The 17755-nt window shown below is 39.0% G+C and overlaps 1 protein-coding gene across 5 annotated transcripts in view; it reads right to left on the bottom strand.

The window, feature by feature from the left end:
- LOC105462409 (alpha-1,6-mannosyl-glycoprotein 2-beta-N-acetylglucosaminyltransferase) overlaps positions 1-17755 on the bottom strand; it is a 56239-nt gene that overhangs the window by 3964 nt on the left and 34520 nt on the right. For 2 of the 5 annotated variants that reach the window (XM_011708972.1, XM_011708970.1), the window contains exons 2-7: positions 6842-6893; positions 3640-3669; positions 1885-1965; positions 1416-1599; positions 624-1046; positions 232-541 (exon numbers count right to left, since the gene is read on the bottom strand). In XM_011708972.1, the coding sequence (XP_011707274.1) occupies positions 232-541; positions 624-1046; positions 1416-1599; positions 1885-1965; positions 3640-3646 (1005 nt within the window). In that variant the 5' untranslated portion in view covers positions 3647-3669; positions 6842-6893. Of the gene's footprint in view, positions 1-231; positions 542-623; positions 1047-1415; positions 1600-1884; positions 1966-3639; positions 3670-6841; positions 6894-8676; positions 8974-15031; positions 15989-16452; positions 16752-17755 lie in introns of those variants that run through there. The other 3 variants (XM_011708968.1, XM_011708971.1, XM_011708969.1) reach the window with 3 other exon arrangements.

Raw genomic sequence — 17755 nt, 5'->3', positions numbered from 1 at the left:
ATCGCTGTTGTATGTACGCCTAATTATGATTGAGGAAATGAATGCGTGTGAGCCGCTAAATAAACATTAGATCGTCTATGCATTGTCGAACGCCCTGTACAAATGTGCCTCTCATTAATAACGTATGCCCGCCCGATATATTCGTACGTTCTTTATTTTTGTGCATAGAGCATCGCGCAAAGCAAAATTACGAGTGTTAACGAATGTATGCCAAAAGTATGAAGTTCTCACCTTACGACTAAAATCCGTAAAATAGTTGTACGTCTTTAAATATGTACCCAACGACAGAACGTTGCACCTCTCGCAACTGAGCTTGCAAGTGCGCTCCATGAGTCTGAGCACGTGTAAGAAATCTTCGGCGACGTAGTGATCCTCCTCGAGGAAGAGGACCATCCCCGTGTGGTTTCGCGTCACCGACAGCTGATCGAACACCCGGTTCGCTTTCCACCACCAGTGATGCTTGGTCTGCGTGAACTTCGCCTCCCTGTAGTGGCCGTACAAGTCCGGGTGTTTGGCGTTGGTGCATTTTAAATTTAAGGCCCTGCGATTCGCGTAAGAGAAGACAAAATTCGATTGAATCGGATAAACTCGGGGAAGAGGTTGGTCGACAGATTGCAACTTACTGCTCCTTCCGAATATTTCGCGGACAGTCGTTGGGTCCTTCGCCGGGAAACGTATGGGGATGAGTCTGTATGCTGTGCGGATAGAAGATCTGCATTACCCTGCAAAAGTCGACGCTCTGCACGAGATAGTTGATATCCGGGTGCCAAATGTCGTGGCTAAATACGAGGAGGGCCTGCTCGATATCCTTAGCTTGCGCCAGTGAGACGATAAGGTGCCGCAGATAAGTGAGCCGCGTGTGCACTTGGATGACTATAATTGGAGCGTCGCTGGCCAACGGCCCGAACGCCTCCTCGTTGTACACTTTTTGCTCCGCATTCGCCCGCTCGATTTTATGACGGATCTCCACGATCTCCAATTCCGTGAGCGTTCCCGAGTTGGAATTCGTCAAGTTTGTGGACGAGTTACGTCCTTCCTTTAAAAATCTGAAAACAGAAGCGTTCGAGACGTTGGCGAAAGATGAGATAATTATCGAGGTAATTATATTAATGTTATTTCATCGCATCAAAAACTTTCCACTTATTATCGATAATTAAAAACCTTCTTCGAAAAAAGGTAGTTTACAAAGAATAGTAGATAATATCTTGAGAAAAACAGACTTGCCTTAATTTAATTTTTAAAAGAGATGATATTAAAATATGTATCAAATTGGAAGATGAAAAATTATACAACTACCCCATAATCCATACTTTTTTTCAATATTAAGCTCACGCGCGCGTCAACAATATATTAATAACAATATTAATGATAACTACATTACTGCAAAGATAATTCTACGGAACTTGCGAGATTACCTGTGCAACTCTTGAGGCACGAGGGAGAAAAGCGTCTCGTTCGATGACGCTTGCGAGGACTCATCTCGACCAGTCAAACTGACCACATGAAGCTGAAGACAGAGGAACGTAGCCAGGAAGACGAACACGAGAGTCCTCAATAAAAATCCGCGACCCGGCCTCGAGCCTCCAGCGATCGCCGTTCCTTAAATAAATATCTTTCGTTAAATCTCCCATTAAACGTTACAATGCATTTACTCTGACGTGGTGTATTGTACGAGTATTGAAAGCGACGCAAGTTTAAAGACACCTGAAAATTCATACTAAATCAGCTGCGAGTTTTATCTGGGATTCAAAAATCGATTCTAGTTGATGCAAAAAAAATTTTTTAAATTAATCTCGCAAAACGACAAAACGTACCTAAAATGTAGGTCTCGTATCATCGAATCATACTTTATATATGAATAATGGAATATCGATATAAACTTACCTCCCGACTTTTTCCTGGTATATAGTGTACAGCCAGGGTATTGCTTCGCAAAACCTTGTATGGTCGAGTCGTGAGCTTTTCCTGCACACATAGATAATTAACCGATAATATTAAACAAGTGTATATGTATATATATATAATTATACGATAGTCGATAGTCAACTAGGTTTCCTTTATCGCTTGGTGCTCTATCGCCTTTTCTTTTAAGTTGTGACAGTATAGAAAAATGAATCATACAAAAGTATAACGTTAAAACTGCATGGAATAACATAATGCTCTCGGAATAATATTGAACTTCTTAATAAATTTAATATAAATGTTTTAATATATTTTATATATTTTCTAAATTTAGTAATCGATTACTCTGTAATTAAGATTACAGGAAATTACAGGAATTGAGTAATTGATTATCAAAAAGTAATCGATTATGCCCATCTCCGATATGTATAGAACTTTGTTTTATAATCGAATATAAATGATATTCGGAATTTAAATTTTTTATGTCTTACTTAAATTAATACCCACGGGATTAATTTAATACAGAAAAAAATATCAATTTAGAATTCTAACCTGGAATTTAATCTATATTATATTAATACATTTAAATATATCTTTTAAATATAAAAATTTAAAACTCTAAATATTATTTTTAAAAATATTTGTTTTCCAAAAAAAAAAAAAGATTTTTACTTCTCTATTTAAGGAAACAATTTTAATAGAAAGTGCATAAAATGACTGGCCCATTTCAATAATCCTATTTTTTAAGAGGATAAACAGTCCGAATTAGATAGCGCGTTAAATTTACCTTACAATCGTAATGTGATGTATAATTACGTAAAAGACGCCAATGCGATCGATCGTTCCTACGGAACGGGGTGTCCACTCGATAAATATCGTCAAGCCGTGAAAAGTGCCGGGACAATGAGGCCTACGTGATAATGCAATATATTCGCGTATGCGGACGAAAATTTGTATTTGTACAGGTCGAATATTTGGCTGGCAAGCAATCACGTTGCCTGGAGTACGATTTTATATTTTATATTCACGATACGCGCGCGCACTGTACAAAATTAAAACAGTATTAAACGGGTAACGTGAATAACGCCGAGCGAAACGAGGGAATTGCAAATCGCGCTACCGTTTCTCAAATATTCGACGCAAACTCGCAAACATCGTCGCGTTTATGTAACTCGAATTTTATATAACTCGACTGTGCATTATCGTAAACGTTGTCATACGTAACGTTGTCACGGTATGCATCATTTTACATGACGAGTCGGCGCCGTACGTCGGCTTGACGAGCACTTGTCAGGTGGACACGTCGCCTTTTGTGTTTGTCTTTACACAGAGTGATGATGTAAAGGCATATTGCGAGCTTTGTACGTTTTCTGGATGTTAGAAATAAAATCCTCTCCTTTGTGTTTCAAAATTGAAACCTTTTATATGGCAAGCGAGCTACCGCTATTGGATTCGGGGAACAATACGTTTCAATACTTTAACCCGTTACGAAGCGAGATTTGACAAACCCCAGATACTATATAAACAGAATTATTATCTTCAAAATTCTCTTTCATTCTCTCTCTTTGTTTTCCAGTCTGTCATTATTAATGAAAGAAAGGTTTGAAATAATTCTGTGACAATTTTTATCGCTAATAGTTTCCGGAAAAAACAATTTTCGTTTTAAGTGGACCGTCCTGTATAAACGTCGTTTAGAAATCGTTTTGACTAAGCAGGCCTTAGGCTATGTGTTCTCACCTTTCATAGTGTCATTTCTAGGAGATCGTCCTGAAACAAAATTCACATGGAATATTAGCGAGTCGTGTCGAGAAACTCGAGGGACTAAATTCAAGTATATAATTATTAGCGTCAAACAAAAGTTGCGATCGGAGAGCGTTATTGTGTCATTTTATCTTTATCGTTAATTGGGCGTAAAACAAGGACAAAATGACGCAAATAGCGCTAATAGCACGCTCTCCAAACTCATACAAAGTCAATCAACAAGAAAGATAAAATAACGTCAGTTGCTTTTTGAAATTAAAACAAGATTGTCGATAAAGCTTATCACAATTAACGCTCTGATTGCAGCTCGATTTCCCGTGTACATACGTTGCACGAGTGAGAAGTTCAAAGTGTTAAAACGCGGAATATTTCGTATTTCGTATTTCGTATACGCTACAGCGGATTTGTGCAGGAATGTGCAATGATACTATCAAAGATCCCGCATGAGATAAGTTTGAAACGCGAAAGCTCTTCATACGATATTTTAAACATTTATATAATGCATCGATAACAAAGAAAAAAATCCGACGCTATTGTTATTCGGCCTCACAAAGAGAATTATGTAATTTCTAACAATTATAATTTATGTAAGAATTATAAATAATTAATGATTTTTTAAATATAATTTCTATAATTGATTTGTATGATAATAAAAGAGAGCTGAAGTTTTATTTGTCGTAATCTTCACTCTAATCTCCCCGTTGTCTTCATTTCTCAATATATCTTATATGAAATCAACGTTTTCTTTCGTAAACCATATTTGCCCAAACTCTCGCCATCACTTAACATATGTAAGTATGTATTCGACTTTCTCGAAACTGTTTGTCGTATATTTCTAGAATCTTCGAAACGTTTATAGCTTCGCGGAGTATTAGTTTATTTTTTTATATTTATTTACCATAAAGTATTACGATAAAAATATCTAGATATAGACAATCTTTTTTTCCTTGCATTTATCAGCATGTTTCAATTAAAAAATATATATATATATCTATATATATATATATATATATATATATATCATTATTATTTTTTTAATTGTACGACTGCATACCACGGTTTAATTATTATTAAACAGCACTGCATTGCTGACATCACTCGAGATAGCAATTATCTGTCGATTGCCTGCCTGACAATGTACATACATACGTGCGTGAATATCGCCGAATTATCAGTATTACTGTTTATTGTCAAACGATGTGACAATAACGCGGATGATTATTGCAGATAAAAAGGCCTGTATGACGTTTTATCAAACACACCTTTTTCAATCGAGCTTCCTATAAAGTGCGACATGCATTGCGCGCGTTTTGCATAAAGAGTTTATAAGGTAATGATGGCACGCTCCGCGACGTCGCGGAGCTTGAAGATAAACGGCGCTGCTTCCGTGTGGTGAGATGTCTATGATAATGCGTTAATGCTCGATTCACCTTCATAGCGACAGCGGAATGACGATACTATCTCTCGCTATTACTGCAATATAATTTTCTCTTCGCTACACACGTATACCTATTATTTTGCATAGTATGTGAAATTTCCTCTTTCAAACTTCGCATCAGAGGAGTGAATTAATAATATTGGATTGAATGTGAAGAATTCATGTGTCACGCCTCGAAAAGGTTTATCCCTGGGAAATCTAAGAAGTTCTGAGAAAATTGATTCTTCAAATTATGTAAAAAAAATCATGAGAAAGATTGTGGAACAAAAGCATAATTGCATGGATCTTAGATATATCTAAAAGTTTCGCTCTCTTGCATCTTTTCAAAAAAGTCGACACAAATTTTCCGAACACTTCAGACTCATGGGATAATTAAGGAAAGATAATTGCAATGATACATACTAATGCTCCATATTTAACTAAATCCTAATTAAATCCTATGATTAATAAATTCGTCATGTGGAAAGTGCAGCAATAGCGTTCTTCGTTTGAATAATAATACGATATAAAGAGGCAAAAAAAAAAAGTGAATTGAAGAGAACTACTCCGTAAAAAACGTCTCGAATAACACTTCTATATTTAATTAAATCTGATAATTCGCCAATTATTTCCTCGCAATCATCCTCTCAGTCACTTGTCAATACCGGAAGAGCGAATCTTTTATTCCGGGAATATCAACTGGATACCGCGTCACGGATAAAATTAAAGGTGCATTCGTTTACATATATATGTGAAGATGAACGTTCGACGAGCGACGAGATCGATAAAAAGCGAAAAAGAGGAAAAGAGAGAGAGAGAGAGAGAGAGAAACAGAGATTTAAAATCTCTGCGTGGGAAGAAAACTTTATGTGTGGCGCGCTCCAGAGTAACTTTCAGCTTTTCGCGTGAAATTCCGCGCACCATCTCTCTCTCTCTCTCTCTCTCTCTCTCTCTCTCTCTCTCTGATTTAGTCGTTATATTTATCGCGGTGACAATAAAAAGACTCGCGGCTATATGTGCAAGGCAATGCTTCTGCCGCTGCTCTCGCACGTGCAATCGTCGAATTCCGCTCGCGGATATCTTCGATCCACCTCGTTTTTCTGGCAACCGTTCAACGCACGCCGAATTCCCTGCCGACCTACTCGTTCTGCTCGAACAGACCGTCGCGATTCCACTAGCGATATCGTTTGACATTTCGGTCGAATGATAAGCGATTTGTGTGAAAAGACCGGTTTCGAGATCCCTGCATTGCGATATACCACGCCAATTGAACGGCACTGCATTAGTAATTATGCAACACTTGAGGCATCTCAATGTCATAATTATATCTTCATTGCCTTTTAGAAAATAAATAAACGTTTTTTTTTTATTACAAATGCAAATTCACACGTCAATCGCGTCATTTTCGCTAAATTTAAAAGATTGCTATCATTAATAATTTCAATGCTATGCAGGTCTTTCGCGAGTCACACATATTATCGGTTCCATTAAATTCTAATAATTTCCAATCGTACTTTTCACATTTCTTCAAAATTTTGTTTCCGAAGAGAAAATTCGTCTTGAACGGCAAGAGAAGACAACAAGAACGAAAACAATCATTATTGTAATTATAGGAATATCATATTGTACCATATTGCCATCTAATATATTGATATTTCATTACTATCGTGTTATACATTATATCGAGAGATAGCGATATCGGTAGTAAAATTCAGGGGTTATCTTGCTCGACTTGTAAATAATATTATCAATTATCGTTACCTCGGTGAAGAAGAATGTAGTATCGTCCTCCGGCCCTTCATTTTCACGAAATCTAAAACATAACATATAAAAAGTACGAATTACGCAATCGCATTAATTTTTAACAAGAGTGTTCGAGAGTGATATACAAAATACAAAAACAAAAAGGTCTCTAACTCATTTATGAATTGATATAACTTCAGAGATTAACTTAGAATTATAAGCACATCCATCTCGTAAATAAAATTAAGGCAAAAAAAAGAAAACGTGAAAAAAAAATTGATTCACTAATCTTATTATTATTGCCTTTATATTCACATCGATTTATCTAAAAAAATAAATAAACGATAAGAATGCTGCACAAACATAAAAGATAATAAGAAAATTAAATTATCGATCTTATTATCACCATTGAATTGCGCATATAATATTTATGACAACGTTATAAAAAGACGATATATTAAAGTCACACATTATACTTTAAGTGGAAAATGTAGAGTTGTGTATATGTATAATAGGATATGGACGTGAAATTAAAACTACGTTACGAGCTCTATACGAGCTGTACACTAGTCTTACGATATCGATCCGATAACGTTCCGCTTAAACGAGTCTTTAGAATAGCCTTTACAAACGCGACGGCATCCTTGTAATACGTATTAATACGGCTTATGAATGAACCCGATTATGTCATCCTCAGACCCATCGAAAAAAAAAAAAGAGTACTCGAAATATTCTTGTATCAATTTCGCCAGCTGTTCATTAACGATTATCGCGGAGAGGAAAGGAAAGAATACGCGAATAGCCCGGAATCACTTTATCGCGTGTGTACATGCCCCAATTCTTCTAAGCGATAATTAATTATATTAATTACCTGTCGCTCATCTTGAAGCAAAGTAAAGAATTTCGCTGACACTTCGCTGTTTAACTGTCTCTCTCTAGCAAAAAAAATACTTCCATCCCTTTACCACGCGTATACAAATGATCATAATTGAGTTCCTTTTTAAATATCTGTTATTTTTATGAATGTAATAAAATTGCTCTTCATATAGTTATTTTATTGTACATTAAGCAACGCAAAGTAATTTTGCTCAAAGACGTTTTTTTTTTTAATATATTTAGTTCTAAGAGAATAATGTTGTAAAATTATGTAACTGCAACTCATAATTTATTCTTTAAAATAATGTTCGTTATCCTTCTTATCCTTCTTATCCTTCGTTATCACGAGCACTAATACAAGATAATCTTGCTAAAAAAATTCTCTCATTACTTATTTCTAGAAAATATTTTTACAAATATATGTGCGGAAAGATAAGATAAACAAGTTTCTAATTAAATAAATTCACTTATGCTTGCATAGACTTTCTAAACAATTAACTAATGTATGTATGACGAAAATAAATTCTGCAGTGCATCACAGCTGCGATATGTCAAAAAGTGTTCGCCTAAACGTGAACGCAAATCAATTGAAATGGAAGGTAAATTAGCTCAATCTCGTTCTACATTTTCTTATAATGAATGTCGAACTTGACCCAGACCGTGACTTTATCCCGGACAACTTTTTTACATTTAAAATTTAAAATACTTTATCTCTTACCGCAAATAATATTCAAATATATTCATCAATAGAAAAATGAAAAAAAAAAAAAGATGTAATAAAATTTCCAAGTTAAAAGAAAAAATTCATTCCAAATTGGACAGGCAATCCACAGATTGAAGTAGGAGTGTTCTACATACACAAAGAAAGGAATAGGTACGCAAAAGGCGAATCTCTCTCACAGATCGTTTTCCGTAGCTTCCTGCCAAACGCGGTTTAATTACGAGCGCACGGTATAGTAACGAGATGACGAACGTACCATTGCGTGCTGCGATCGAGACGGCGGCGGCCGGAAATTTGGGTCCTTTCATTCGTGCGGGTGCGTGCCTCGCTCTAACGCTTTTGACGGACGGGTTCACCGTCTATTTCTGTGTTTCTCGGAGAAGATGCTATAGTTGTTATCGCGCCGCGCATGGCGTTGGTACTGGTTGGCCGCCGGTGAATAATGCATCGGATCGTCATATGTACGCATATATCGGTGAGGCGTGTGTGCTCTCGTGTATACGTAAAGGGAAGGAGGGAATAGGTAGGTGTTCAATATATGTGCCTCTCCACTACGCAAAGCGTATAACGTGTGTGTTTGTATATACGCGCGGTGTTATACTCCATGCGGTAATATTACCGCCCGGTGTCCCTGAATATCGATTCACTGGCATATCAGTAAATGTATGCACCGTCTCTCTTTTTTACAATCCGACATTCTCATAATCGCCTTAATCATTTCCTCGATGAACCTTGCGCATTGTGATCAGCGCGAGCACCACGATTCGATCCGTTCGCGAGTGTTCCTCGTAACGATATTTATGCGAATTGAATGTAAGGCTATATATAGGCTGCGCAAATATATATGATCTGCACAAAATATAGAATTTCGATCCGTATTGAATAATCTTATGACGCAACTTTTTATTTCTTTTTGTTGTATCGTTTTTCGCAATACAACATAAACACGCATCTCATAATTGTCACAATCATTTGCTCGCTCGACTTTACGCGTTACGTTAAATTTTAAACTGAAAACTCGTTAATTTTAGAACTCAGAAATATCTTGTTGAAAATCTTTTTTTTTAATCCTTTTTTTTTCAGTACTTCGGCAAAATCGTTCGTGCGGTTTATCGCGAATTTTTAACTTTTACCTCTCTCGCGGTTTCCACCAGAAAAATCTCGCTATTCACGCTATAGTCCCGCGATCGTGAAACTACAAGAGGGCTTGCGTAATATCATGTTTCAGGTATAGCCAACGCTTATACAGACGTTTATATAGTGAGTGATTCACTCAAGTCACTCCATGCAGTATTACCGGGATCTGTATATCCCGAAACGCTTCTGTATCTGTACCCGAGAATTCAGGCAAACTCGACCGCGATAAAACATTATCGTACTCGACCGGAGATCAGAAACATATGATATGTTGACTGTACACTTAACAAAATAACCGTAACGATACAGTAAGATTAAAATGAATTTTGCGACGAGATATGGTCGCAAGCACGTTTTCCACAATCAATTAGGACTTGTTCCATTTATTACGCGCTAAAAATATATCGATAAGCATCGTCGCGTAAAACTGTAAAACATTTATTACTTCATTTAGGAATAATTTATATTTATATTACACAGAAAGAACAATTTTGCTGAAAGGTCAAAAAATTTGGATCTGAAAATAATTTTGTTAGAAACTCAAAAATAACAAGCATTGCTGTAAAACGTTTTGACTCTAGAAATCATTTTGACTTTTCAACAAAATTATTTTGATGCTTCGACAAGAATTATTTTCAGCTCTGTATAATCTAGCAAAATTTTTAGACTTTCCAGCAATATCGGTCTTTTCGTGTATATTTAGAAATAAGTTCCTTATTTTAAACAGCGCATCAATTTTATACCTTAAAAATTGCAAAATTATTCACACGGCGAAATTACCATAAATTATTTCTTTTCTTCTCTCCAAGTCTAAAGAAACTGTTCGCATCCTAAAAAAAAAAAAAGAAAAATGCGGACAAGGATACGCGTGTTCTAACAATGCTGCCGGCACTCTCGGTATTGTCGTCGAGCACTTTGCTCGTCGTTTACCGCATCCGACCGCGTGCTATTGTGAAAAATCGTTACACGTTTTCGGTACAAGATGCTGCCGATGTTTCGTGCTTGCGTATATGCGCGCGCATACGTAAGTATATAATACCGGGTAAAAACGAGATTGCACGTCGCGGTATTCGCGTATTCGAAAATAATGCACAAGATCCACCTGCGAACGGAGAACGTCTTATTTTCTAATGCGCTTCTCAACACCGCGAATCGCACGAGAATTTTTTTTCTCGCACTTCCGAGACCTTAAACCGCATAGCGGAATCGCGATATCTCGCCCGACGATCATCGGCCTTTTTCCTTTCTCTCTCTCTCTCTCTCTCTCTGCGGATTATTTATTCTCCGTTCCGCCTAGACGAGGGTAAAAATACCGTGTGTAAAAATCATTATCACACGCCACCGCCCACCCGTCACGCTAACCGAAAGTTCTCGGGCATAATGGCATTCCTGACGGCTCGCTTCCACAGACGTCGCTCGTTTATCAGGATATCGGCCACGTGCGATTGCCGGATAACGAATAAAAATTTAATTTTCTGAGTCATGCATCGCATTATGTAACAGATATACAACAAATACTGCATGTAAAGCCATAATGTTTTATTAGTACTATATACTATACTATATTCGGAATAATTTCGTCTAGAAATATTTAATATTACAATATTTAAAAAATGGAATTAGATATCTTCAGAACATATTCTGTTCACTAACAACGATCATTGTGAATAATAAAATATTTAATTATATAATTATATATAATTATAGTTAAGTGAATCAAAATTCTGATCGATATTAATTTATAATTAGTTACTTAACAAAGAAGAAGCTATAATAAATAAGAGTTTAAGAGGCAGTACCTTGAATCTAAGAAAATATAAGTCGGAATTTCATAAAATATTCCGAAGGAAGAGTATTAGCGGGCTCTTAAAGAATAGAAGCAATCGAAGTCAATCGAAGTGATCAAACTTAAGTGAAGTAAATCAAAGTAATCGCAGTTAAAGATTAACACTGGGGCAATCGCAGTTATCTCGGCATAGAAATCTCGTAGGAAACGACCGACCGCGGCAACGCGGCCGCTCATTGCAAAACCCGTATCGTGTCTTCTTTTTTTCCCTCCCGACCGGCGGCGCGCCCAGAGATCGACGCAAACAAATAATTAGTTTCTCGGCCGCCTCATCGTCGCATGGGGACCGGAAACTGCGTACGATGCGGTTAACGGCAGGACGAGATTGCGGTATTAGCGATACCGGGCGAGAAAACGGCCGGCCGGCCGACGGGACCGAAACGAGCAAAATGTCCATCCGCTCCATCGTTGGTGCACCGCAACGCTTTCCGGCTTTTCGCATAGCTTATACGATTCCCGGAAAGAGCGGGAATCTCTGCCTTCGCGTCGTTGCGTATCACCCGAGAGAATGCATGCAAATCGAAAAGCGCGCAAGGCCGGATAGTCCGACCGTGAAAAACTACGCGGGCAGCAAAAAAAAAAAAGAATAATCCGTGACGAGCGAGACCTGTTCTAGAGTGCGCAATGCGCCGTGTAATTATACGCGGTGATGTAACCGCGGAGTATCGTCGACTTGTAACATCGATCTCTATTGCGTATCGTTATGCACGTACGAAGGAATAATTGCCAGCATCGTAATTGATTATGCATACCCTCGGGATACAGAGACGTTCGCTTCCTTGCAGAGGAAAAAAACTTGCAGAGGAAGGAAAAAAAAGGTGCAAAATAAACAAGGTGTAATAAGATTAAATAATTTTTAACTCACACATACGTGACGTTGCAATTGCGACGTTACATCGATATCGAAACGGTATCGGCGCGGCGAAATATAGCGTAGCGTAGCGTGGAATAATTTTTAGAATCTATTAATAAGGGAAGCGGTTTATTCACCGCGGCACATAGAATCAGGATGTTGGATAACGATGCGACACAATGCAGAGCTACGTATAAAGCGTTCGCCAACAGGCGCATTCTATACAGACTTTTCCTTACGGGAACCGAAATAATATTTTATCGAATTTCATTGTGAATATTTTATTTCTCATAATTTTTAAATTTTTCAACATTGAATATTTTTACAGTTAAATTTTCCACTGCATATTTTATTCTTCGTTCTTTAATATATTTTTTTAAGCTTATAAATACATATTTTATATTTTATTCTTTGTATTTCAATAAATTTTGCTGAAGAATGAGCTGGAAAATATTGGTTTTTTTCTTTACTTTTCTATCGTTTTTTCAAAAGCTTAATTCCTCGAAAATTCGTTTCATTAAACGTTTTATTATTTTAACTTAATTCTTGGTTTTGACGTTTATGCTGGGAAAAAGAATTTTAAGTTCCACAAGAAACGCCTTGTTTATCAAGTACGCTTATTATCGTATATATCCCTAAATAAATACCATTTATATTCGAGTAGGGTAAGGAGTTTCTAATTTAAATACGGTGTTGAAAGAAGCGTTAATGAAGGTGGCTATATCGTAAAGTGCTAATGAATGTTAACGATTCAATTCTCATCCACATGCCGTTCATTAACATTTCGTTTAATTCTCTTACGATGAAGTTTTTAAGCGGTCAAAATAATTTTAGAAGCTGCAAAGTATACACGCACGATATATACTGCCATTCTTTTGGTCCGACAAGATAAATTATGCATCGTCTTATGTAAATGTATATGTTGATATTTACTTGTCTCCGCGAGTGACGATTATCCGCGTTAGATTTTTTTTCAACATTACAAATCGACGTTAATCGAGCGCGTACGAAGAGTTACGCAATAAATTTTAGTCTCGCCGCTACTCCGCCTCTCTTCACCTATTCGCCATCGAATATGAATCTAAAAATATTAACAGGCGCGCACTTCGCTCGATCTCGTTGAGATAAACGTGTTCAAGCAGGTTTCTATTTGTTGACGAAGACTTCAATCTTGTTCCGCGAAGTAGCAATTAATTTCTTGCCGCCGTTTACCGTAATGTATCCAGAAGGAATTTTCAGTCGTGAAGAGAAATATTCTAGAACATTTTCTTCCGCGAGATTTTTCGAGACTATATCGCTTAATTCAAGAATTTGTCTGTCAATTGGTCTAATTTCCTGAATATTCATTCGGCGTTTTTGACCGATTTGGAATCGCTTTTCTCAATTCAGCGTCGTCACGATTGATGACAAAATTCCAAAAGCCACGAATCTTTCCTACAGTTAACGACAATTTGTATTAGGAGTGACTTTCATCTAACTTCAATTACAAATGTAACGATATTACACGTCTTAATAAAAGTATTCTTTTCTTCTCAAGATTACTTGAACGTTGAATCTAAGAAGTCATGTTTAACAAACGCATGTTCAATAAATCGATATTTTCTGATGATAACTTGCTTTCCACCTTCAGGTAGAAACTAAAGCAAGAATATCTTAAAAAAACCTTGAGTGCTTTCTGCTCTTCTTGACATTTTTCCTTAGGGTAAAGAGCTTAGGGCAAAGGTTACTTTCAGGTAAGTTTAAGTATGTTTCAAGATAAAGCCATATTATCTTGAAATATGTTCTGAGTTCATAAATAAAATTACTATATAAACAAACAAATATGTGCCAATAAAAATTTCATTGAAAATAAATTCCTTTTGAAATTCAACAAATTTAATATTTTGTCCTCTACGTACCTACTTATAAAATTTAATATCAGAAAAGTTAAAAAGTAACTACTTCTTCAAAGTGATATAAATTGTACGAATTGGGACGTCCTCATATATCAAAAAATTAATGAATATAAATATCTCCCTGCTGAATCATTCGGTAACTTTATCGTAAGTAAACTTTAAACTCTTCCTACAGTTCTCTCTCTCTCTCTCTCTCTCTCTCTCTTTCTCTCTCTCTCTCTCTTTCTCTCAATTATGTGCCGGAAAAGATGCGAGAGATATCAAGAGTTAAATTTAAACGACGCCAATGAAATTCGAGTCCATCAAGTCGATATTCGTCGGTTCGCGAATCGCGAATGTTCGTACGATCGCGTGAGAACGCGATCCTCTTGCCAGAAATGAAAAAGGAAACGGTATAATTCCAGTAAGTCCATTTTTTTTTTCGAGAGCAACAGATATACCTAGAGAGACGGCCTCACGTCGGCTGTCACGTCTCGGCTTTCACGGGCGTAGTTTCTCGCGTGTCCGTGCCACTGAAATCCGAGCTCGACCGAAACTATACCGGTTTCAATCTCTTCCCTTCCTCCGCCTCCTCTTCCTCGTGTGTATGTGTGTGTATGTGTGTTTGTTACGAACACCCTCCTTATCAGCGTTAGAGCAATATCGATCGTCCGCGCCGTACCGGAGCGTAACACCCGCGCGGCACGCTGCACACAATGCGGCGCGGACGGACCCCCGCTCGCGATCCGCTCGCTCTCCTCGTGCGACAGGAGATACACACTCGCGATGCACCGCAAAGTATTTGTGCGGTAAGATCGACTCTTCCGTCTTCTGTATACACCGATTGACCTACAGAAACAGACCGATCGAACGAGCCGACGTATCGCTTGTCAAAACTTACATTCGGCGCATGTCGACCACCCCCGTCGTCGTCGATACGCGGTCGTCGATAAGCCGAGAGATCTGAGTGTTAGCCGCTATTAATGCTAAACGGCGTGTAACGATATTCCGTCGGGCTGCCGTCCGTTGGCGCGACACGTGACACGACAACAATCGCGTTCAATGCCACCATCGACCGAGAGAGTCACACGGTCGCGTTCAAAGGTCCGCGTTTAGCTATGCCGCGGTCTTATAGAGCAAACAATTCGTCTGCCTGTCTCAGACTCGGAGAGACGCGACGGAGAGCACGCTGATGCGATTGTCGCGTTCGGTGCTGTCATCGGCTCGAAACTCGACGTGTGATGTGAGCCCGTATCCAGCCGAGAGCGCGATGTAATCGCGCGCGATTCCGCTTCACTCCCGTAATGCGAACAAACGCAACGATCTCGGCACTCGGCATTCTGTTATCAGCTGAGAGAGCACGTTTGTCGATCAGATCGCGCGGTGTATAATTGTCTGACACGCTTTTGCTTCTAATAGAATCGCGTTCGCGGTGTCGTCATCGGCCGAGGGTCGCACGAACCGCGCGCCATCAGAAACCCGTAATTACGTCCCGCAATTTACAGCGTTAAACACAATTCAGCTGTTAAATCCTGAGATTTATTTTTGCGACACGCAAACACGACTGTCCCACTCGCAGCGTAACCGGCCGTCGAGACTCGCTGCACGGACACGACGACGATTTAAAGAACCCACGATTAGCGATTGTGCAATTCGCGCCTCCGAAACTTATTTGCGGCACGTAACATAAAAATACGTAGCATAACGATTGTCGTCGCGTTCAGCGCCCAACAACACAATTTCGTTTCTCCGAATCTGACAATGAGATTTATTTGCAGCACGCAACGCATAAAAATTACACTCGTTGCCGCTATCGGCCGACGCTCGTTACCGGCCTGCATTCAGAAACTTATATTCGCCCTACTTTTAGTCTTAAATATATTCCGATACATCGATTCCGACACTCGAGACACGCTTCTGTGAATAAACTTTTTGTATTGGAAACCAATCTAATCCCTTTTTTTTCTTTAATTCCCCTCAAAGCCTTTAATCTACGTCTGTTTTTAAATACCGCAGAGATGCAATAATAATTGTACCGACCACGTTTGAAGTGGCAGTGGGTACGACTGGAATACGGATATTGATATTACATACATGGAAAGGGATTGTGACGCTCGAAATGTTGTCTCCCATGGGGAGTATCAAGGAAAAACATTGCGAACCGGGACAACGCGTCGGGACAAGAATACCCGCCGGACGGAAGCGGAATGGAAGAAGCCAAGAGAGCAACGTGTGTACGAATCGTCGGCGAATCGATCGACAGTAGGACGCGGCCAACGTTAGGAATTAGGGATTCCGAAGGGATTACGATTGTGTACTCACATGTCGTATGATGAGAGCCGTTCCGGGCGCAGCTTCCGGGGAGGCTCCGTTCCGGTGGCGATGGGAGCAAGAGCCGATGACAAGGGACGTCGTCGTCGTCGTCGTCGTCGTCGTTTCGACCACATGCACGCACCATGCACGCATTCACGGAGCGTGGCGTCGGAGATACTGACTCAATCGGCGAAGGCGAGGAGATCCACGCGCGTGTGCTTGCGCGTTCCGCACGGCCGTCACTCGCGTCACGCGGCACGCGAGCCACAGCCGCGCGCGTGCGAATCCCTCGAAGCGCGCCCGCAAAGCGTGAACCCACCCTCGACAACTGGCGGCTCTCCCTCCGGTCGTGCGCTCGCGCGCGCGCGCGCGAGGTGGGGAAACGACGCTCCCGACGTGCGTTCTCCTCTCCCCGTCGACCGAGCGTCGCGTCGCGTCGCGTCGCGTCGCGCTCGGCGAAAATAGCCGGACAACGTGCGAGACACTCGACCAGACACGTACGCCAGCGCTCCTGTAAACGTTTATTACACGCGCGAGAGTCGCCCATCTTGAGAGTTTAGGTGGTTTAGGGGTTGCAGTGGCGGTTACGCACCGAGTCAAGTGCGGAGGGTGCTGTCGAGGGTGCCTAAAGGCGCTAACTGATCAAATTTAGTAGCGCCGACTACGGAATACGATGCCTCTTAATTTATCAGGGGTTTCTTGTTTACTAGCTAATGGACTAAGCGTTGGGTATAGGTATATATACCTTTGAGGGGAAAAGACAGACGTTCCGCATATAAAAAGGGAGGAAAAGATAATGACTATGGATTTTTCTCGAGACCCGTAACGGAGATTGATTGGGTCGAGATTAACGATGTTGAAAATATATAAGCTCCTCTAACGCATCGCTTTAATGTACTTTTTGCCGCCGCGTATTAATCAATGTTAATGTTAGCATATTTGGTATATATCTGTGCATTAGTAACACGCAGTAATTTACCTTATTAATTTAATGTTATTTTGAAACAGATCGTAAGTCAAATAAATTAAAAGTAAAAGTATTCCAAACCCCTGTTTGTTTTACTTTTCTTGTATTTCCTCCATATTTTCATTAACAGTAAACTATGAACAATGAACGTTACTGTTAGTATTATATTACAATATTATTAGTATTGTTAAATCCTTTTATTATATACGTCATTTATTATTTGTATTATTAAACACTGTAGTCATTTTCTATTGTAAAACTCAATAATTTTCTTAAAGAAATATGGACAAAAAAATTAGCTTTCTCTATCGCGCTCCACATTTACTTCATTATCAAATACTTGTA

This window comes from Wasmannia auropunctata, unplaced genomic scaffold (genome assembly GCF_000956235.1).
Source record: "Wasmannia auropunctata unplaced genomic scaffold, wasmannia.A_1.0 LD336099.1, whole genome shotgun sequence".
NCBI classification, from domain to species: Eukaryota; Metazoa; Arthropoda; class Insecta; order Hymenoptera; family Formicidae; genus Wasmannia; species Wasmannia auropunctata.
The sequence above is the reverse complement of the archived record's forward strand: the minus strand, read 5'-3'. Positions and strand labels throughout refer to the sequence as shown.